The following is a 23,862-nucleotide window of genomic DNA, read 5'->3' on the forward strand; positions in this document are numbered from 1 at the left end:
CTGGGAAAAAAACTGATGGGCCCGGCCCTCGTGGGCCCCACTGGCCCAGACCCGATCCCCACAGCCCATTGATTGATTAGCTGACCTCCTCACTGGACGCCCGAAGATATCAGTAGGTGCGAACTGGCGGAGGTGGGGGGCTCGGGAGAAGGTGTGAGCCCCTGATATGGCAGCTCTGGTATGCCTGATCCCCTCCTGTCTGACACTGAGCTTGGGCACCCATATTTGACAAATATATGTGTGTATGTATATATATATATATATATATATATATATATATATATATATATATATATATATATTTTGTGCATTGCCTTTAACTCTTGTTCCAGAAGCAAGACCAAATGTATACCCACTAGCTTAGGGAACCCTTTAATTATCATCTAATATAAGGCTGGTGTACGGTTACAAAGCACTGTGTTGGTGCTCTAACCTTGGCTACTAGCGTTAGTTACTGTACCTGCGCATGCTACCCCCCCCCAGGAGTAAATTAATATATTATTTCTCATGTTTAAAAAAAAGTTTTTTGTTTTTTTTACTATTTTAACATACATACTATTTATTAGATCGAGGATATATATGGTATCCCTATTTGTGCAACAGCTACACATATGCAATAACAATTTCATTCTAGTTCATACCCTGTGGACATTGTTCTTTATTACTCTGGCCCTTATGTTACATGCTGTGCCTGTGCAGAATGGCAGATTCCCCTTGATCATTGTTTTTATGACCTGTCCTTTTTTTTTGTCTCTTGCTTGGACTTGCCCATTTCCCCTTGAACCTCACATCTGACCTGAAGAATTTCTTCCCTTTCTCCATTTGGTCAAGAGAGAACATTTTTTCTTTTTAGCTTCATAGAATTTCCCTCCTGCCTCCCTCCCCCCAGCTATTGCCCCCACCTTATAAACCTGCAGAATTGAGCCTGGAGGTTAACAGCCTCCCTCCCACATCAGACATTTTTATGACTCCAATTCAGGCTACTTTAGTGCCTCTCTTTAGAAAGCAGAACTTCCTGTATTTATGGCTGTCTGGGCCTTTTCTCAGCACAGGTGTCCGACACTGTAAAAGTTCACATGCTGATGTAATGGGCAGACCACTGATCCCTACATTCTAGCTCGCCCACTCTAATATTTATACAGTATTCACTGGCAAACTCAAATTTCCTAGAACATTCCGTAGTAATACATAGAAATGTTAAATGTGCCATTAACAAGGGAAAAGGGGATAGTATATATGTAACAATAGAAAGTATCAGCACACTCTCTGTATTTAAAGTGTACACATGTCCACAGAAATATGCATGAAACATGTTGGTAAGGATGGATGTAGAGATTCAAATGTCAGATTATAGAGCGGTGTTAATTAAAGGACATTGAACTAGGGATGCTCTTTTGATGGTTATAATCTGTATTTAAGAGTTGCTATTACACTTCTCCTTACTTTTGGAGAATATATGACTTTGAATGTGTTTACATTGTATTTGATGTATATGTTGTCTCCACTTTTCTGTGGTTACTAAGTTTCATTGGTAGCCTTGCATTTACAAACCTTTTCTTGCACTCTTAATAAATTGATGCCCGGCATTTCATAGAGCATAGAGGTCCCCAACCTTTTTTATCCTTGAGCTACATTCAAGTGGTAAAGGCTATTTGGTAGAGGACTGGTAGCCTACAGGAGTCTCTGTTTGGCAGTACACTTTGTTTTATGCAACCAAAACTTTCCTCCAAGCCTGGAATCAGAACCAAGCACCTTCTTGGAGGCCACAGGGAGCAACACCCAAGGGGATAGTGAGCAACATATGTTACTCACGAGCCACTGGTTGGGGATCACTGTCATAGAGTGTAGTGGTACCTATGGGTTTCAACATTTTTAAAATTCTTTGTTACAGATGTCATATTTATGGCATGCCTTTAATATAGTTTAGGGGCACTACATGTTTGTTCATTGGCAACACTGCGGTGCCAATGGATTACGGCTATTTTTAAGGTTGTGTGCAGAGAACTTCATACGCATACTTCTTTTTGGAGCGGTCTGTTAGTTTCAATTATATGGAATGTCGCCTAGTGTGACATCAACCCAGTTATTTTATCTTAGAGATTTGATGTGTTAAAGCTTCCTTTTGTAGTTCAGTACACAAGCATATCCAAGGCAGCAAATAAGAATTCTCATCATGGGGCTGAAATACACAGTTTGAATAAGGAACAATCAGGTAGGCTCCGGCTGGAACACACTTGGTTGATTTTGGCAAAAAAATGCAAAGTCTTGTGTGTTTTCGACAAAATCAGTCGAGCATGTTTGCACCAGAGCCGACACAATGTTTCCGTATGCAAGGGTTCTGCACGCATTCTCACCCTACATTTTTCATCCCCAGTGTGGCACTACCCTAAAGCTGTTTTATCAGCCTGTGTATCTGGTCCTAGGGAGGTCCTGCATGATCGATAAAAATGTTCCAAATATTGAGGGGCCGATTCACTAACTTCGAGTGAAGGATTCGAAGTAAAAAAACGTAGAATTTCGAAGTTTTTTTGGGCTACTTCGACCATCGAATGGGCTACTTCGACCTTCGACTACGACTTCAAATCGAATGATTTGAACTAAAAATCGTTCGACCATTCGATAGTCCAAGTACTGTCTCTTTAAAAAAAACTTCGACCCCCTAGTTCGCCATCTAAAAGCTACCGAAGTCAATGTTAGCCTATGGGGAAGATAAAATTCTTCGAATCGCACGATTCGAAGGATTTAAATCCAACGATCGAAGGAATATCCTTCGATCAAAAAAAGTTAGCTGAGCCTATGGGGATCTTCCCCATAGGCTCAGCTAACTTTTTTTGATCGAAGGATATTCCTTCGATCGTTGGATTTAAATCCTTCGAATCGTGCGATTCGAAGAATTTTATCGTTCGATCAAAGGAAAAATCCTTCGATCGATCGTACTATCTGCGCTAAATCCTTCGACTTCGATATTCGAAGTCGAAGGATTTCAATTCCCAGTCGAATATCGAGGGTTAATTAACTCTCGATATTCGACCCTTAGTGAATCAGCCCCTAATTGTGCAGGTTTGAAAATAATGTTTGGCAAGGAATGCATCAATGTGACTACTGACGGGTCTACATGGTCCCCTAAAATGAACATACTATTACCCATGCCCGAAATAACTGGGTCAACCATATATGGCCCACAACATTGGTGGTCAAATCAGGTAAACATATGTTTGATTGGCAAACAAGTGGTTCTTACCATGTTTTCAGGCTGGGCCTCCAGAGATACCTAACATTCACCCCAATTCTTACCTAAATGGAGAACTAAACCATAAAAATTAATATGGCTAAAAATGCCATATTTTATATACTGAACGTATTTATTGCACCATTCAAAAGTTTTAGCTTCTCAATAGCAACAATGATCCAGGACTTCAAACTTGTCACAGGGGGTCACCATCTTGGAAAGTGCCTGCGACACTCACATGCTCAGTGGGCTCTGAGCAGCTGTTGAGAAGCTAAGCTTAGGGGTTGTTGCAAATTATCAAGCAAAAAATTAAGTTGGCCTGTAATATAAGCTGATGCTACAGGGCTAATTATTAAATTATGTTTCTAGTTACACTGGTTTCTGTGCTGCCATGTTGTAATTATCTGTATTAATTACTAATCAGTTTTATATTGTGACATTTCTATTCTATGTGTACTGTAAATTGTGAGTTGGTCCCTAAGCTCAGTAAGTGACAGAGCATGTGCAGTGAATCAGCAGGTAAGAAGATGGGGAGCTACTGGAGCATCTTCAGGGGCACAGATCTTTACTGCTAAAGAGCTGTGGTTGCCTTGGGCTGGTACAGAAGCCCAAAACATAATGCACAATTTTTTAGCCTACTTCTTTAGTTAAACTTAAGTTCTCCTTTAAGTAAGCATCTGGGAACCTCAGGCTAGTGTTTTATTAGGCCTTATTTATTACTGACCCTGTCACAAGTTCAGGTGCACTTAGGAGCTTGACCATAGTTCTCATTCACTTCAGTTTGCAGCAGGGGCATTATTCAACCTTGCACCAGATCAGCAGCAATTCATTTAGCATGGAAGACAAGGTACAATATGGCCATGTATTATCTTGAACATCCCAGTAATATTCGCTTCAAATTATATCCATTTTAAAATAGTGAACTATTGAAATATTATAGTAATGAATGAGCTACTGTATGCATAACACCAATACATAGATAATGTACAGTGTATTACTTTATGTTATTTTCTGTTTTTTTCTGGGTACTGGATTAACATAAGTGTGATATTAGTGTGATTAGAGTGACATTAGCTGAATACTAGGCATTAGTTGGAAACTAGGCAGCCCTTCATTTTTTTGTAGTGAAGCTGCTAATGGTGACTCTTTTGTTGCTTTTATAGTTGCTCATTCTGTACAACTCACATCCTTGTGCCATTGGCTTTATTGGAGGAAGCTACAACTGTTGACTTGTGGCATTGACACAGCTGTTCCCACTGTACATTATGAAGGATGTAGGCATTTACCCACTGATGAAAGGGGAACTTTATGAATGGCAATTTCCAGGTAGTAAAAGGCTACTCAAGTAACTAAAAATGGGGCAGCTGAATTTACAATAAATAAATAATTTACTGAACGCAGCTCAAGTGGTTGCAATCTCCATTCCATCCATTACAAATTTATGATCAGTGTAGATTAGAGTTGTTGTTCTATGGGCACACATCTTTTAAAAAAAATGTCTAAAAGCAGTCAGATTTGCAGTTCAGAAGTCATTATCTGGAAAACTACTTTTATTATCATAATATTGGCAGTATGTACAGGTTTTGTTGAACAATCAAAGGTATACTGTATAAAAGGTTTGTGATACTTCTACAGACATTGTTCTATGGGTAGGGACATGACAGATGTTTTCTAATTTGTCCAGTCGTAGAAACAACTGATATCCATGGTATGATCATGCCATAATATTCAGCCAAATTGTTGTTTCAGGTAATGTATAGTCTCATTTTTTTACTTTGTCCTTATGAATGCAGTGTTTATAATTCAATTAAGGCTAATGGTACTCTGGGTGATTTCCAGAGACCAAATCAAACTTGGTTGTTCAAGCAATAGCAAATACACATAAGGGAATAAATTGGTCCCTTTTTTATCATCTTGTATATACAGTAAGTAGCACCATAACTTGTGGAACAATTGTATGAAAGCCAGTAAATTCTTTTACAAATCCAGTTTCCTTTGGGATACTTTTTATGCAGTGGCTAAGTAATCATAATTCACAATTCTATGAAGTCTTATATCAGCTAATGAGATGGGTAAGGACATTTCTGGGTGATCACAATTTGGGTTTATTAAGATGATATTTTAGAAGACACTTCCCATATTCCATATAAATAAATTCAGTTTCCTTTGGGATTGTTTTATTTAGTGGCTAAGTAATCAGATAAAGTAAATGGCTGGCTGAAGTCTTTTCTCAACTAATGAGATAGGTAAAGATCCTACATTTCTGGATGATGACAATTTGGACAAATGAAGCCGACATTCCAGAAGAAGCTGCCCATTATCTATACAGAACCTGTAATTGATTCAGTATATGAGAAAAGTTACAAAAGATGAAGGGGAAGAGTCTGATATTGCCAATGTCATGTCATGGACCCTTAAGTCACAATAACCAATGTGTTCAGTGCCGCAGAAAATGTGTATCACATGTAGTCACATAAACAGAACGGCACTTGTTCATTCTTAAATTTAAAAACAAATTGTTGTGTATATAGTCCCATGTATACTCCATAGAGTTAAATATGTAGGTCAAACTACACATTTACACATTAAGAATACTGAGAGCAGGTACATAATAATGGGTACAGCAGGCTGTTCAGTATACTAGGAATAAGCAACTGCGATAAGCAACTTATGGACTGTAGTTCATGTAATTCATTCATGTTCTTCCTTGAGAGGGGCTTACAGAAACCCAGAGGTGCTGACAGATTGGCAGATCTTAATAAAACAAAGGTGAAATGGATTTTCAGCTCATGAAGTAGACTCCTTTTAGAACTAAACTTATTGTGGATCTTACATACTGTTTTGATTACTATCATAACTTCCTTTTGTTTATTTATATTTTTTGTCATATATCTTTTGTTAATATATGCTGTTTATATTCACATTCCATTTGCATTATTCCACTACTGAGTTTCCTTTGTGCACATATGTATTTTTACCTTGCTGTGTATTTATATATATATATATATATATATATATATATATATATATATATATATATACATGAAGTCTATTTTGTTGCTTGTTAGTAGAACGGCATCGTGTATTTAATTCTGTTGTCAATTGATTACTTTTTTCAGGCTTTCCCTGACTGCTGGGTTTATTGTGTTGTAAATAAACAAGCATTCGCTTAATAAGGCACCCTTAGTATATCTGTTACCAGTATTTCCCTATAAAGAGTTCAACTTAAAAAAAAAATATTTTTCAGAGACCAAACGTTTTTGCAGGCCAATATCAGGTGTTCCTCAGTAGTCTACCACTTTAAAGGGGATTGTTTAAATTATACACATTGTGTGCTGAGATTACAGTGCTGCTCTGCTTTACTGGATGTATAGTGCTTGCCTGCTCCAAAAGGACATACAAATTTTATTATTTGCATAACATGCATCTTTGAGCCAATTTATTATAACTACAGCACATTTGCAGATGCCCCATCTTGATTTTCCCTAACCAGTCCCGCTACTCCTAACTAGTAGACGCTGGGTTTGTTTGTACAATATGGACATCTCTAAGTTGTGTTGGAGAGAAATTCATTACTCCCAAAAACTCATCACTTATGAGTTCCAAATGACCCAAGCCACTTGTTTGTTCTTAGCTCTAGTGCTGAACTCCCATTCCTGGCTAGTAAGCAGCATCACTTATCAAGTCAGGTGTTTATGGGTGTTTATGGGTGTCTAGATGTTCTTGCTTATTGATAGCAATTAATACATTTGCACTTCCACTTCATGTTCTGTGAGGTTTTTGAGATCTGGGGATTGAAGACACTCTTGATGGTTCTTGACATCATAATGGTGTTCATGAATCACTCTGTTTGGCTGCTTTTATTATGTTTTAGACTTAAAGTGATACTGACACACAAAAAAACTATTCTTCAAAATATTAATGTACATTTAAAGTTACCTATAGGTCATGTTAGATCTGCTTTTGTAAGTAATTGTTGTATGAAGTTCATAAACCTGTTTTGCCAACCTGTTTTTCTCCTTCTCAGCCTGTCAGTTAGAGTTTCTAATGCTAACAGACTACTGCTGCACAAATATGGAAGCTCCCTCATAGAGGAACACAGAGGATCAGAAAGTTAATGTAAAGCATTGGGCAAATATTTTTATGGCAAAATTATAAATAGTATGCAAAGACAACATTATGGTAGCTGTTAAAAAGATTTAATTTCTGTTGTCAGTATCTCTTTAACGATGGAAAGAATGGCTTCACTGTTGAGTGATCCTGATTATTTAAAGTGGCCTTGTATCCCTTGACCAAAGAGTTAGTCTACTGTTCCAAATCATACTCTAATCATAATATTCACAATATATTGCCTATATCATACATTATGTTTTAACGTTTCAAAGAATACAATTTGGGTTGCAATGTGAGTTTAAGCAGCTTGAATTTAAGGGCATGGCATTAGCAAGGCCATGGGAAGCCCCCCATAGGCCCCAGTCTTCATCTTTTTTTCCTCATTCACACCCTAGCAAACGTATTTGAAAATATTTTGATGAACCTTGAATTATGTAGTTCTGTTATGTGTCCTGCCAAGAGTTGATTCCAAGCAAATGTTTTGGCCCGTTGCCCTCTAAGGGCATATTATGGCTCTAGCTAACCCTGAAATGAAACATATCCTTATAGAAGTATAGATGATGTATTTTGCCTCTTTTTAACAGCTTCACCAAAACATATTTGATTAGGAAGATGAACAAATACATTTGTCCTTGTTTGTAAACATCTACTTGTGGTCAGAGCTCCTTATTCCTAGTGGAGAAATGTCCATGTTTGACCCATGGCAGTATCATTTTTGACACAGTAACACAGTAAGGATAATATTTAGCTTTTTCTATGAATTTTCACTCCAGTCTGGGCACCAACTAAGGTCCATTTTTCTTTTAGAAAGCTGAATTAAAATGTTCTGATATCAGATACAAAAAGAGAGAGAATATTGAATGGAAAATACAAGACCCTTTTCCACCAGGTGTTATTTAGCGGTGGTATTTAGTGTGGCCAGGCTTCTCTTGGCTGATCGCCAACAGTTTGACTTTTATGGGATAAATATAACTACTGTACATGTGTGGATACAATGACTTCACATGCCTATTTGCAAAATGATCTCATGATCTCATAGGCAAATAGTATTTCAACAAAAATATGTGTCATCTTTTCTGGTAAGTAGTGTGTTTTATGAAGAAAGTGGATTGGGTGTTGCAAGCACTGTTCTTCTGCAAATGACCACCGGTAATTTTCATCACAGGCTTGCTCATACAGTAGCCTCTTGGAGTAGGTTTTCCTTGAAAAATGTTGCAGCATTTGTAGCATATAGAAAATTTGGTATGTAACCCAACCTTTATTTAAAAGAGGTCTGTGGAGTCTGTATAAGCACATCACATAAAATAGGACTTCTTGAGGAAAGACGAGGTAGCAGAAGGCAGCTCAACAGATCAGTGGTCTTTGAAAGTGCCCTCTGATTTACCCATGCATTAACATAAATTCCATTTCCAAATAAATAGTAAATTATTCTGTGTATAATTTTTAAAAACAGATTTCAGTTAAACGTTAATGATCATAAAGTTTCTAAGCCAGCATGTCACGTCAAGGTAAACCCCATATGATGGTCATAACTAATTAACTCTTGTCATATTTTTCATAGGTTGGTACCGCACTGCCTTGTTACATTTCTTGAGGAAAGTGTCCTGACTATTGGTCTTACAGGCTTATCCTCCCCAATCTGTAGCTTTTCTAGGGGAGAGATCTCCAAGACCAATGATCATTTTTAAAGCCATAATAACAGCATTAGCATCCAGTTCACATGGCACAAATCCATTGCTCCCATGGACTCAAGACACTAGCCCCAATATGTTATAAAAGGAAGTACGTTTGCCCAGGAGCAGTAATCCATAGCAACCAATAAGATGTTTGCTTTTAAACATGTGACCAGGAAATGCTACCTTCTGATTGGTTGCTATAGGTTACTGCCCCATGGCAACCGTATTGCCTTTAATTACATAACCCAGGGAGTCCTGAACTTACCAATTGGTCCAGTCTGCTGTGAATTGCAGGATTGTCTTGCATCAGTGTGCGCAATTGCAAAGGTTGACCAAACCACGATGGATTGCTGTCTATACACACCACAAGTTTTGTCTGAAACACCACTTAGAAGTGCATGGCATAAAGTATGAGCATTTTTTTTCTAGGCTAACCCATCAAAATGTTGTGATGGATCATCATGCTTTTTATTGTTTAATTCTCATATAACTGAAAGCTTCAATTTCATCCTTAATAAGGATTCAATACTCCTCACTAAAGCATAGACTGGTTTTGTCTGTGCCCCAATCATTAGAGTATGTTGTTCAATATATGCACCCCATACATGGCTGGCAGTAATTTCCTAGTCTGGTCTGTCTGTGTAAATAGTCCAACTCTAGATCTGCCTGACATTTGCTTCTTTGTTCATAATTTACAACAGTCCTTGTCAAAAAGCTTACAATTTAACGTCTCTACAATTGACAGAGAACACACACAAGCTAGAGCTAATTATTATTTTTAACATATATTTATATAACACCATCTTATTTTGCAACAGTCTACAATGGACTTTATCAGGAATCTCCTATTTTTGGATTTGAGAGGAAACAGGAGCACCCAGAGGAAACTTACACAGACACGGGCATTACATACAAACTCCTTGCAGAGAATGCCTATTATATGCTTTAAAGTGGTAAAGTGGTTCCTTGTTGAGTCAAGCTTGTAGTCTATAATATTATTCAAAGTATATAGATGAAAATGATTACATCTGCTGACGTTATTGAGATAATGAAGTAGAGACCTGCGAGAGTCTCTAATTCATCTTGCAAGTCAGAAGGGAGCAAGCATTAATGGTACATAATTTACATCTAGTGAATCTGTCAGCGAGACCTAGAACTGACTCAGCATTCGCAGGAAATTGTCACAGGCCAATATAAACTGCAACGTCTTTGCATTCCAGCGAGGGGATTTTTTTCTTTAAATTTAGGGGCAATGGCACATGGGGTGTTTAGATAGCAGCGCTACTCAGAGCCTAACTGCTGTGTTTCTGAATGTAAGTTGCCTACCAGCACAAGCTTCTGCCAGGCAGCGGGGTATATACACAATAGTCTAATAAAACAAATATCTGAGTGGGTACTGTGAGTTAATGCAGTTTGCACTTAAAAATAAGTAGAAAAACCTTTCTCCCTGATAATGTGTGTCCTTTAATGAACAACACCAAACAAGTGAGAATAAAACAGGTGAGATTGAAAGATCATACAGGTATGGGACCTAATATGCAAAATGCTTGGGACCTGGGCTTTTCTGGATAATGGATCTTTCCATAATTTGGATTATTTGGATAAAATGGAGTCTATGGTAGATGGTTATTCAGTAATTCGGAGCTTTCTGGATAGAGTTTCTGGATAACGGATCCCATACCTGTCTTATATTTAGGCAAGTTCCTACACCCAACTGCAAAATCTTCTAATCGCCCCGTGCTCAGATGGCTGTTATTTGTCTTTACTGGTTCTTCAAAGAGTTTGGCTTAAAAAGCCTGAGGAGAATGTCTTATAGACTTGGTATAGGAAAATAGCTGTTCTGAAATGGCTTAATTTAATCAAAATTGCAGTTAAATAAAAATTACTCTTTGTTGATATCCATTAAAATCAAAGCTATAGGAAAGGTGGAGTGATGCCCCCCCTGAATGGCTCTTATTTCAGTGATTATCACTAAAATGTTTTATGCCCATGCTTCCTCCTTATGTTGTTTACACCACTTTCTGTGTTTTTATATGTTGGGACAGATAGAAGCAAAGTGCAGAGTTCAGAGCATAGGGCTTAACTATATTTATATCAGAGCATCAAGGCACATAAGTCATAGCTACTGCTTAAGGGTCAGTTCACACGAGCAGATTCGGGGATATTTAGTCGCCTGGCGACTAATCGCCTCTCCTTCTGGGCGACAATCTCCCCGAACTGCCTTTGCGTGTCTTCCCGTCCAATATAATGAAAAGTCACCTGTGCTAAAGCACACACATCGCTTCGTTTTCCAAAGTCGCCTGAAGTTGCCTCACTAGGAGGAGGAAGACATGCAAAGGCAGTTCGGGGAGATTGTCGCCCAGCCCTAAGGCCACTACAACCTTGTGACACATTTATAAGATTAATTAGCATGGTGCTTTACATAGCAAAAATATAAACAGGTAGAGGAAATAATGTTATTTTAAGAAAACTAATTTAGGCTGATGCTAAACTGGGCTGAACTCAGCCAGCTAAAAAAGAATCAGCCCCTATGCTGGCATCAGCCTTCTTCCTTGCCTGTGTGTACCTGCACCCGGGCCAACACAATGGTTCCATGTGCAGGCAAGGAAGAAGGCCAATGCCAGTGTAGGGGCTGATTCTTGGCCAAGATCAGCCCTGTGTGGATTCAAACTTTTACTTTGTGTGCCCCTTACTTTGTGTGCCCCTTTTACTCTGGGTACCCCAGAAAAAAATTACGATCTTTTGCAGCCTTTTAAAAATGAAAAGTCGCCAGCGTTTTTTGGGACTTAGAAAAATTTTCGCCTGGTCTGAGGTGGCGAAGGTAAATCTGGCGCAAGAGGTAACGTTCAGTAAAATCCTCATCTTAGTGAATTTGCGTAGTTACGTCCATTTGCCAGAGCGCAACTTCGCCAGGCATAAGGGAGCGAATTACGACAAGAGTCTATCTCCTTCACTAGCGAAGTTCCGCCTGTAAATCGACAAAGTAACAAAATGACGTCACGCTGGCAAATTTTCGCTAACGTTAGTCACTTCGCCCTTTAGTAAATCTGCCCCAATGAATCCTTATTGGAGGCAAAACCAACCTAGTGGGTTTATTTAATATTCCAATTATTTTTTTTTATAGACTTAAGGTATGAAGATGCAAATTATAAAAAGATCCATAATCCGGAAAAGCCCAGGCCTTAAGCATTCTAGATAACAGGTCCCATACCTGTTTATATAAAAAAAAAATGTGTGATGATTTTATTGAGAACAGAGACTGAGAGTCAGTGAGAGGGCAAGTGAAGAAGCCCAAGAGATAGTGTAGTCCCAGGCCAATATGGATTTGTTTAGAACAGGAAACCTGTATTTTCTTTCTCACTCTGCACTGGGCGTGTGGGGAGACAGCTTGTTAACATTCTCTTCAGAAATACGTCGTCTGAAGGACTAAGCAAAATCCCATGGTGTTGCTAGCTTTAAAACGAATTCTGCAGTACCTATTAAATTAGGCATGTGAAATATAACTGGCTTTCCAGCCGTTGCAAGCTAGTTCTGCCTAGCTAAGGATGCAGGGAGTGGTCATTCATTATATACATGACAAATTCGAGTTTTTTAAACTATAAGATCCACATTTTTAGTGGTGAAAAAACCTAGATATTTTTGGAGATTTTTTATACAGAGGATGAAAAAATCGGAATTCGAAAATACTACATCTCAGACCTGTCGAGGTTGTATATGTCAATGGGAGAGGTCCCTATCCTATTTGGAAGTTTCTGTGGTCTGCGCTGGAATTAGCCCGAAAATCTGACTATTTCTGACTTTTGGGCAGAAATCAAAAAAAAATTGGAAAAAATTCTGGAAAAAGCCAGAAAAAAATTGAGCAATTCAGGAAAAAAATCGATGCTTTTTCTGATAATAAATAAGCTCCAATCCTGAATTCTAGTTTGGTCTGACTTTTCTTATAATAATAGATAAATTCGGATTTTAATAAATAAGGCCTTAAGAACTGTCTAAAGGCAGGATCAGATATTATGTCTTATTCACCATAGATCGTAAGCTCTTCCGGGGCAGGGAATAACATGAATGGTATATAATATCTATAAAGCACTATATAAATGACAATAATAATAAAAAAAAATCAGATGCCAGTCTTTATTGTTATTTTCTTTATGTTATTTAGTCAAGAGATTGTAAAAATCCCTGTTATGTTTAACACCACCATTAAATATTCTTCCAGCAGTGCTGCACTTTGGTGTAACTGAGAGCGGCAGAGCTTTGGGCATTTCATCTTTAGTGTCTGGGTCTCACTGACGGGATGTGACATCTTGGCAGATGTTGGGCAGGGGAGTGAGAGAACGTCTAGATGTGTCCATAACGGCCTCTGTGTTTTCTGCAGGACGGGAAAATAAAATCTGGGTTCTCACCTTTACTCAAAGCTCAGACTTCTTTCTCCTCATTTCCTTCTGCTAACAATTACTGGTCTCACTGCTTCAGGGTACCAGAGACCTTTGGCATGCCACTTCCTTAACCCCTTCATCCCTGTCATCCAGTTTTTGGGGCAGCAACTAAATGTAATTGAAAGTGACAGTTGTATATGTCTGAATGCCAGTGTATCTGGGATCACTGTGGCCATGCACTGCAGCTCCTTTCAGCCTCCGCCAGCATGCCATCGTGCAGCTGCCAGCTTTTTCTAGCCGTGTGCCAGTTATTCTTTGTCTATGTAAACATGTATAAAATGTAACTTGTATGCATGGGATTGACAGAGCAATCAAAGTATTCTGGGCTGCTAACATTATAAATATGTAAAATACTAACAGAAGTGTTATCGGACTAGAGGGTGTGCACACGCCCCTGTGTACAAAAGAAAGTCATTTAAGATTTTCTGATTTAAAGCCAAATTCTCAGCTTTTGTCTAAAGCTTAATATGTCCCGTCTTGGCATCTCTTACTGTCGCTTTCTTTGATGCAAGCCACAGCTATTCACTCCCCTATACACACACTGTCACGACACATCAGATTCAAAACTCCTTCCAGATGCTAATGATTTCTTTTTTTTTTTTTTCCCCTTTGCAAAAGATTTCACCCCAAGGTGCCAAAAAGCCTTCTCCAAACTCTAACTGGTTCCATGTGTGTGACTGGAGAGATGAAGTGGAACTAGTGAGGGTGCGTCATTCCTTGGGCGTAGCACCACTTCTGCTTTTCAGGGTGGTTACGATGCATGTGGCATACATTGGCCAATTCATGTTGCTGTCTCTCTTTCAACCAGTTGCACTTTAATGTTTGTGCATTCAGTTAAGGTAGGGTGTAGTAATATCCTCTGTGTTTTCATTATTATAAAGCACCAACACGTTTTTTTTAAACCTTACTGCGGTCAGTTCCCTTCTCCTGTAATTGAAGAGTTTGTTTGCATAAAGATAATTACCTCTGTATAAACACGTAGCAGTGACACACCAGGAGATTAATCGCTAGCGATAAATCGCTGCTTCTCTGGGCAACTAATCTCCGCCACTCTCCAGTAAAAAGCTTTCCCATAGGCAATAATGTGAATCGCTGGTGGTAAAACCCATGTGTCGCTCCAGTCTCCCAAAATCGCTTGTAGTTTCCTATTGTATCGATTTTGGGAGACTGGAGCGACACATGGGTTTTGCCACCAGCAATTCACATTATTGCCTATGGGAAAGCTTTTTACTGGAGAGTGCCGGAGATTAGTTGCCCAAAGAAGCAGCGATTTATCACTAGCGATTAATCTCCTGGTGTGTCACTCCATTTCTCCATTGTTGTCTCAGGTTTACAGATAAAAAGGAGCTTGTTATATGGTTTTAGGTCAATTAGGGATGCATCGAATCCACGATTCAGTTCGGGATTTGGCCAGGATTCGGATTTCAGCCGAATCCTTCTGCAAAGCCGAACCGAATCCTAATTTGCAAATGCAAATTAGGGGTGGGAGGGTAATCACGTGACTTTTTGCATATGCAAATTCGGATTCAGCTCGGTATTCGGCCGAATCTTTCGCGAAGGATTCAGGGGTTCGGCCAAATCAAAAATAGTGGATTCGGTGCATCCCTAAGGGCAATGGCACAAGAAAACAATATTGGCCATTCTGTTTGTCGTGTTTTTTCTAGCCACAACACAAATTTGGTGGGTAAAATGTTCCTAATAACTTATTGTCCAATCAGCAATTCAATCAGTCAGGGTTAACAACATCTCCTCATGCGTTTCCGGAAAAATCATAGGCATCTAATAACTTATTGTGCCTTTTTCCTTAACTATGTCTTTAAATCTCCTTCTCCTTCAATTAGTGGTATAAATGTAGAGAAAGCACACCACATGATCATGTGGGGGGCATACCATGGGGATGGTTTCGTCTAAAGTTGTATAAAGTTGCATAAAGATCCCCCAAGCTGCTTTTCTACCTGAGAACTGGTGGGGAGAAGGGAATGAGAGTGGGCAGGTAGTGTGGGGGGGAGTCAGGGGTGGTCTCTATTTTTTTGTGGTGGATGCTCTGTGCCATGTGGTTACATCATTGCATAAAATTGCTGTGAAGAAGGGGGCTCATTTCTAAACACTGGCAACCTATGGCAACCTAATGCTTTCTCTCATTCTCCAACTTGCAGCTGTCTGAAAATACCCAGTCACTGATTGGTTGCTTTGGGTTACTGCCTAGGTGCAAATTTGCCCAGGGTTTATAAATGAGCCCCAAGGTGTTGGAAAATGAAAGTTCTTCAATTTCATTCGGACATCTCATATTTATTAAAAGAAATAAAACATGTCCAATACAAGTATGTTCAACACAATCTCTATTATTATGATTATATATTAATAAGTTATATGTACTATATAATTGACCCTTTTGGCATCTAAGAATTGTTTGACGGGATACTAAAATGATTTTCTATTTGTATTACAATATTCATGTAAAATAATATTATGATTTTGTCTGATTGTGGCTGTTCAAATCCCCCCCCCCCAATAAATCAGTTGGAGTTGATAGTGTGCAGCATTAGGAATGACTGCTTTGTCTCAAATAAAAGTAGCAATATGTTTAACTTGTGTCTGTGTGCACTGGGAATGCCTTGTGGCTATATTCTGTCTCACACATGGTGCTCACGACTCTTACAGACGTTACCAGCAACTGCAGAAACGATGGGACATTATTAAATACGGTTCAGATATAAAAAAAAAGGTGCACCGCTGTGGGTAATGTATTCACATTTGTTATTGAATGAGGCTAAAAATATATGGCCACAAAGGAAAGTTATTTTGTGCTTAGTGGAAACATACTTGTGAAAGAGTAGTTACTGAAGGACATTGTCTCCCCAAAGCTGATATTGCCCAGGGTGACTTCCCAACAGAGATTGGATGCAAAGGGAAGATTCACAAAGTGTGACCAATTCCTCATTGTAGAACAGGGCCTCGGTTTTTTAGTTCTGGCACCCCACTGTGGTCAAACATTTGTAGGGGCCCTCACGTTCCCATAATGAGGTTATAGATATAATATATAGTCATAATAGTCGATCTCAAGACTGTAAGGGCAATGACAGATGTGGATAATAGTCAGGGATAAATCTCTTTAACTCAGGGTGATTAATCACTTACAAATGCTCTCCCACTGGTAATAATGTAAATTTCTGGTGGGAAAATATGTGTCACTTTGCAAAGTAGAGAATGGAGTTCTGCACCCCACAATACTTTAAAATCCAAAATCTTTATTCATCCATGTTTAAAATACACTCTGCATGGTATTGCTTAACGCATTTCGGGTGCAGCCGCCCTTAATCATAAGCTTATGCCTGAAACGAGGTTAAGCAATACCATGCAGCGTATCACTTTGCAAAGTAGAGAACAGAGGATGGAGTTCCGCACACCAGAATACGTTAAAATCCAAAATCTTTATTCATCTATGTTTAAAAGACACACTGCATGGTATTGCTTAACAAGTGGGACGCCTTTACTTCGCAAAGCCGAAGCGACGCATATGTTTTTGTACTGCCCTAAAAAAAAACAGTCGCTCTCAAATGACACCCTAATTGTCCTTTAGTCCCTAGTTTTGGAATCTCAGGAGTAGAACAAGGTACACACACGTTTTATCAGAGACACACACATGCTGGAACTTCACAGCGACACTAAAGAATCATAAAACTAGCAGTTTATTGCCCATTACACATTTCCAGTAACAATAATAGTGTTAGCAATTACTCTAGCAATTTTTGCTTTAGCAAACAGCCAATATGTGTGTTTGCCTAGTTACCCCACCCACTCAACAGGTGCTAACTGTAGAGTCATAACATGGTGTGTAAAGTCTCTTTTTTCCTGTTGCTTTTTGGACTTTTTTGGTTGAAGCCCCCCCTTGGATGTTTAGCTTTGTTGAGGGGCCCCTTTAGCTCATAACAAGGTATATTAACATTGCTTTATCAACAATTTAGCCATAGTTCCAACAATACAAAAAATATAAATAGGCCTTCTGCTTAAACCAGTCGCTACTCTAGAGGGACCACAGTTAGGGGACCAGTGCTCTTGCCTATAACATGAGTGGAGAGACTAGTAGATCTGCACTGGAGAACTAGAAGTTATTCATATTGTATATTATTGCAAACTCTTTCTTTCTCTTTGTCACTGTTCTTTTTTCCCCACAAATAACTCTTATCAAGCCTCACTTGCTTTTTAAACTTTCCCTCTTAATTAGGCTGCTTACGGTATCCAAATTGGCTTCAAATATCAAGTCCCTTTCATTTTGTCTCCATAGTCTCTGCTGTCGATCAAAAGCAGATTTAGCAGGAGAACAGAGTGAGATGAGAAACATATGCTAGGAGAGAGGAAAGGTGAGAAAAGTGAGAGAGAGCTTAGTTCAAGAGGCTGGAAAAGATCTTGGAGGAGAGACTGGGGAGCGTGGATAGGTTTGCAGAGGGGGGAAAAGAAGAAAAACAATAGAGCGTCCCACGAGTAAACAGAGGAATAAAAGAAAGCATAGATAGAGAATGTTAATTGCAGCCCTCCAATTCCGAGTTTAATTAATTAACACCTACCCCTGCCATAACCCATCATTGTGCCACATGCAGAGGAACTGAACATGAATGACATTTTGGGGATTATAGGGGTTACCTTTGCATGTATTGTATTTAACAGATGGGGAAGTAGTATCTATCACTAATATGCACATGCTCATGTTGAGTATCCAATACGCATATTTGGTATAATTTGCTTTTAATGAAGGCATTGAGGGGGAAGAGAAGGAGAGAGGTGCAGCCTGATTTGGGATACACAGAAATGCAGGAAATGACAGAATGAAACAAGAGGAAAATAAAAAGGCAAACAAGTTTGTTCCCTGACAGCTCAAGTGATTGAGAAAATCAGAGGAGGTACATGGCATGATGAAGCAATAAAGAGAATGTACCAAAAAATGAAGCCAGGGAATGAGAAGGGGGAGAAGAAAAGGAGCAGAAAGTAGAGGGGCTGAGTTTGGGAGAGAGAGGGAGATAGAGGGCAGGCATGTAATAGTATCAATGCCTTGGAAAATTGTGAGCAGGCAGAGAAGCAAGGACTGACACAGGGCTGGGTCACATGGAGGTTACTGCACCCAAAGGGGGTTCTGGCAGGGTTCATAGAGAGCTGGCTGCCTGCATTTAACTGACAGGGAGGGGAGAGAGAGAGGAAAGAGGGGGATGAGGGAGGGAGCTGGATTCCCTTTAACAGGCAACTCAGACTGAAAGGAAAATGCAGAGTTTCACGCCACAGGAATGTACCACTGTATGCTGACCCAAGGGGAGAGTTGAAAACAGAGAGAAATGGAGGGACAGGAAAAGGGAAAGGGTGATGTTACAACGTGCATGGAGGTCTTGGAGAATTGGTAACGAGACAACAGAAAAGGAAAGAAAAAGGAAAACAGATTTACCAAAGCAATAGAAAAGTTGCAAATAAATATCATAATAAAAAAATGAAATGGGGTTATGTAGTGCCTAGGGCCACTTGCAAAGTAGCCCACCAACTAGAACTAGAGGGAGACATTCTCTCTGATTGGTGGTCATGTTCTTTATATGCGTAATAAATCTGTACAGTTCACTTTTCCCTCAGCAGTAGGAGCCACTGTGCAGCTCCACTCCAATTCATACACTGGCCTGCCTCTTCCAACCTGCATTAATTAGCAATCTTACTTTTATAGGAACTAATTGTGCTTTTAAACCATACTCAGGTGATTGTTATGAAAGAGCATTTGCCCTAAGCCCCCAGCTTTAAAAGGAAAAAAATGTTGATAAAAAATATAAAACTGTGTACAGGTATGGGATTAATTATCTGGAAATACGTTATCCAGAAAGTTCCGAATTATGGAAAGGCCATCTCTGAATAGTCCAAATTTTTAAAAATGATTTCCTTTTCTCTGTATTAATAATAAAACAGTTCTTGATATAATTTATCCTTATTGAAAGCAAAAACCAGCCTATTAGGTGTATTTATTATTGACATGATTTTCTAATATACTTAAGGAGAGAAGATCGAAATTATGGAAAGATCTGTTAAATGGCAAACCCCAGGACCTGAGTATTCTGAATAACAGATCCCATACCTGTAGTAGAGTTATCCTTCCTGTGGTCCTCCAGCTGCTGTTGAGCTGCAGTTCAAAACATCCCAAGGCGGGGATTCTGGGAGTTGTAGATCAAAGGTTGGAAATCCCTGGTTTACACTGATTTTTACCCTTACACATTTTTAACACTAGCCTTCTTTTTTTACAATGGGAAATAATCTGTAAGAATTCATGGAGTTTTCTCAACAAGACTTCTTTAGAAAGACACAGTATACATTCAGTAGTCCTGAAGACGGCTCAAGTGAGGAGCCGAAACGTTGAATAAATATTTTTTCACTTTTTTTCAAGACCTGATTGGTGCGGTCTTTTCATTGTGGTACATATATATATATATATATATATATATATATATATATATATATATATATATATATATATATATATAGTATGTAGTATATAGTTATAGTATATAGTTATGTTATCCCCTCTGTCTCAGAGCTAGCTGTAAGGGCTAGTCCACACGGGGAGATAGCCACGCGTTTGCGGTCGCGGCGACAAAGCGCCGCGCGCAGGCGACAGTTTTGTATGGGCGCCTATGTAAAAACGCCTGTGCTAACCACACGAGGCGATGCGCTTTTCAACAGTCGCCTGAAAAAGCCTGGCGAGGCATTTTCAGGCGACTGTTGAAAAGCGCATCGCCTCGTGTGGTTAGCACAGGCGTTTTTACATAGGCGCCCATACAAAACTGTCGCCTGCGCCGGTCGCGGCGACTGGCGCGGCGCTTTGTCGCCGCGACCGCAAACGCGTGGCTATCTCCCCGTGTGGAATAGCCCTAAATCTGTGCATGTTGCTTTTCTTGCAGTGTTGTTTCTGACCACTGTAGAATGTATTGCTGAAGCTGCTTGTGTAACTATATGTACGTCATTGCCTTACGTTACTTCCTTTGCCTCATATATAAAGAACATTTTCGGTATGGAGGGCTTGGTGTCTGCTTTTACACACTCAGGTTCAGGGGCCAGATCATACTGACATAATCTTGTATCGTTAAGAAAACCTGGGGGTCATAAAAGTTTTTATAGGGCAATATATAAAACTCCATAGCCTCCAGCTGGATACGTTTGCTCTAGTTGTTGAGTACATGGAAAGGAAAAAGTTATTAATTATGTAGTTAAATGAAGCAAAGCATGGAATTAATACAATGCAATTAAAAAACATGGAATTAATACAATTTTAGGCAAAAAAAAAGATACATGAACATCACTAGTGACCTTGCTGCGTTGTACTGCATAGAATGTTGTCCTGTGACATATTACATGGCATATATTGAGTTGGAATCTTTTACACAGAATGCTACTACTGTATCTTTGGGCATTTTTTAAAGCAATAAGCGATAAATGGCACCAGAGAGTGGTGCAATAGTGGCTGCAATATAAAGTGGCAGGGAAGTGTAAGTATCAGTGGCCCAGGAGTTGTGATTGCCTGGGGTGGATGAAATACAACATTTGCTCTAGGGCCCATTGGCTGTGCCACTGCTGTTTAGTATACCAAAGTGAATAGAGGCAAATAACTTGAGTGCAGAAGGCAGTTTTGCATATTCATCATTCATAATAAAGGCCTAGCGTTGCATTAATGTTTCAGCAGGAGTCCCGCTGTTCTCTAAGTCTAAACTCTTAAAGGAAAATTATACCCCCCACAATGAATACTTAACCAACAGATTTTTATCAAATTAAGTGATCTAATTAAGAATCCTACCAAACTATAAAATACATAATAAATAATAAAAGAATATATACATCAGTAAATATTGCCCTTTTACATCTTTTACCTTGAGCCACCATTTAATGATGGTCTGTGTGCTGTCTCAGAGTTTAGAAATACTGCAGCTCTAACTGTAACAGTGAGACGTGTTGGAGCAGAACTTGTCCACTTGAGTGGCTCATGTGACCTAGCAGAACCTGAGTGGCTCATGTGACCTAGCAGAACCTGAGTGGCTCATGTGACCTAGCAGAACCTGAGTGGCTCATGTGACCTAGCAAATATGTATGCCTTTGGTTTGTTTGTGTGCACTGTGAATCGCAGGATCCCAGGGGGTGGCCCTTAGTACTTCAAATGGCAATTTTCAATTTAGGATTACCCAGTAGAACATACTACTATATAAGTATATTTTTATGAAAATGTTTTATATAGATGAAGCAATTGATTTTTATGAGTTGCTTTATGCAATAAGTATTTATATAGACCTATATTGTTTGGGGTTTGGTTTTCTTTTAAGAGATTTGAGAGTAGAGCCCTACTTACACAGAATTGTCTTGGAATGTATCACACTCAGAATGTCTTAGAATGTATACTCTTGCTGGCCCAAGTGGTGTTAGATCAGCTGCACAGATTGTTAAACCACCCCTTTGAACCACTCTCGTCTGTTATCCTTTCTTCACTTTTTTTATTTTTAAACCAAGGCCACTGTTCTCAGATGGAAAACTGCAGTAGTTAAATAGCCCCCATCTCCCTGTCACCACTTTCCATTGGCAAAGATTTGCTGTTTCTCTGGTGATGGTCTCTTGTCTGAATGTGGATATTTTGACCTTCTGTTGTCAGCCTCTGCACAGTAGCAGTTCAAATTCCCTGTGTATTCATAATCCTAGCATATAACACTAAAAACAAAATGGAGAAGGTTTATATCCTGTCAGTGTCGGACTGGGACACCAGGGGCCCACCAAAAACCTTAGACCAGGGGCCCACCAAAAGACCTTAGATCAGGAGACCACCCTCAGTACTTTTATAATTCCTCTCCTCACACAACCTCTATTCTGCTAGTCTCTCTTTTTTACATTCTATAATCTATTATTCAATCTATTTAGTCTTTTTGTTCTCATACTAATAGGGAATGGCCATGAAATAAGCCAAATGTTTTGAAGCAGGAGGGATCAGAAGAAATTCACTGGCACACAGGTACTGCTAGCAGGGTAAACCCTTGCTGATTTCTTAAATGATTTGCAGCATGCAACGTTTCGGGGTAACCCCCTTTATCAAACATGCTTGATAAAGTGGGTTACCCCGAAACATTGCATGCTGCAAATCATTTAATAAATCAGCAAGGGTTTACCCTGCTAGCAGTACCTGTGTGCCAGTGAATTTCTTCTGATCCGTTGTTACAAGGTGGGACGCCGATTCCTCCATTGCTGTGCACCAGGGATTATCCTAATTGAAGGTCAGGGTGTGCTAGTGCAACTCGATTACTTTCCAATAGGTTTTGAAGCAGGAGGGCCCACTGACCTGGGCCTACCTGGAGTTTTCCTGGTATCCCTGTGGGCCAGTCCAACACTGTATCCTGTGCTGCCATGCATGGGATACCCAACTAATACATGCGGCACTCATAATAATAAGATTGACAACATGCATTGCCAGGACTGGATCATTATGTTACATATGGCATGGATTACACTGACATATCTCCATTTGTTACTTCACTACCCTCAGCGGTGGTGAGCAACTTTACTCCATGTTTGCCGTGAACCCCACCACCTTGCAGAAATATAAAAAGTTTGTTTGTAAAGGATAGTTATTAATGCACATTTGTCATAAAACTGTAAAGGAAGGGTGCTATAAAGAAGTAGCATTCTAGTCCCAGAGTGACCACTACACGTGTAGCAGAACGTTTTTGAAATATGGCAGCTTACCCAGAAACCTAGAATTTTTTTTTCCATTTGAATGAATGAATGAATGATTTGATTTTTCCTTGTAATAAGATGGCACATTGAGTGATCCGCGGAGTATTACAGTATCCCATTTAGAGGCAGGGTTTTTAATCAACAAAATCAATTTACCAAACTGAGAGCCATGGTCCAAGATCACCCACTTGCTGTACCATATATGGTCAGACCCACAGGCTGGGCACCACTGTAGAGCTAGGATATTTCTTATCCTGGTTAACGCTATTGGCACACTGTATTTTATTTACAAATAACCAGGGGCAGAGCACACAGTCTTGCAGTGACTTTGCTGTTATAGTTACTCCAGCTATATAAGTTAGAGCCTGACCTGATAATCTAAAACAGACAGTTAGTCCTGCATAGTTTTTTATTTTTTAACATTAGAACTGCTTCTTCTGCCTTTACCTTGCAAAATGACCATTATAATAATGGAGGCTTCCATTTGTTTTCTAGCTTTAACCATGGGTGCAGCAGAGAGGAGTGCACACAGTGATTGTATCTCAAGTGAGTTATTAATCATTTAGTCTGTTTTATGCTAATTCTCTGTGTCAATTCTGTAATAAAAGTTTATATATTACTATTGTAACTAGTATAGTATCATGTTCGTTTTCACAGATATAATACTTGGTAGTGTAAATGA

At 39.2% G+C, this 23,862-nt stretch overlaps 1 protein-coding gene across 2 annotated transcripts in view; it reads left to right on the forward strand.

Annotated features, from left to right (window-relative positions):
* The window catches only part of rarg.S (retinoic acid receptor gamma S homeolog), a 130,994-nt gene that overhangs the window by 65,319 nt on the left and 41,813 nt on the right, over nucleotides 1-23,862 (forward strand). The window contains exon 3 of one of the 2 annotated variants that reach the window (XM_018248105.2): nucleotides 23,676-23,726. The exons of the other annotated variant lie outside the window; for it this stretch is intronic. Within the exon in view, the coding sequence (XP_018103594.1) occupies nucleotides 23,676-23,726 (51 nt within the window). The remainder of the gene's footprint in view (nucleotides 1-23,675; nucleotides 23,727-23,862) is intronic. 2 annotated transcript variants of the gene reach the window in all.

This window comes from Xenopus laevis, chromosome 2S (genome assembly GCF_017654675.1).
Source record: "Xenopus laevis strain J_2021 chromosome 2S, Xenopus_laevis_v10.1, whole genome shotgun sequence".
NCBI lineage: Eukaryota > Metazoa > Chordata > Amphibia > Anura > Pipidae > Xenopus > Xenopus laevis.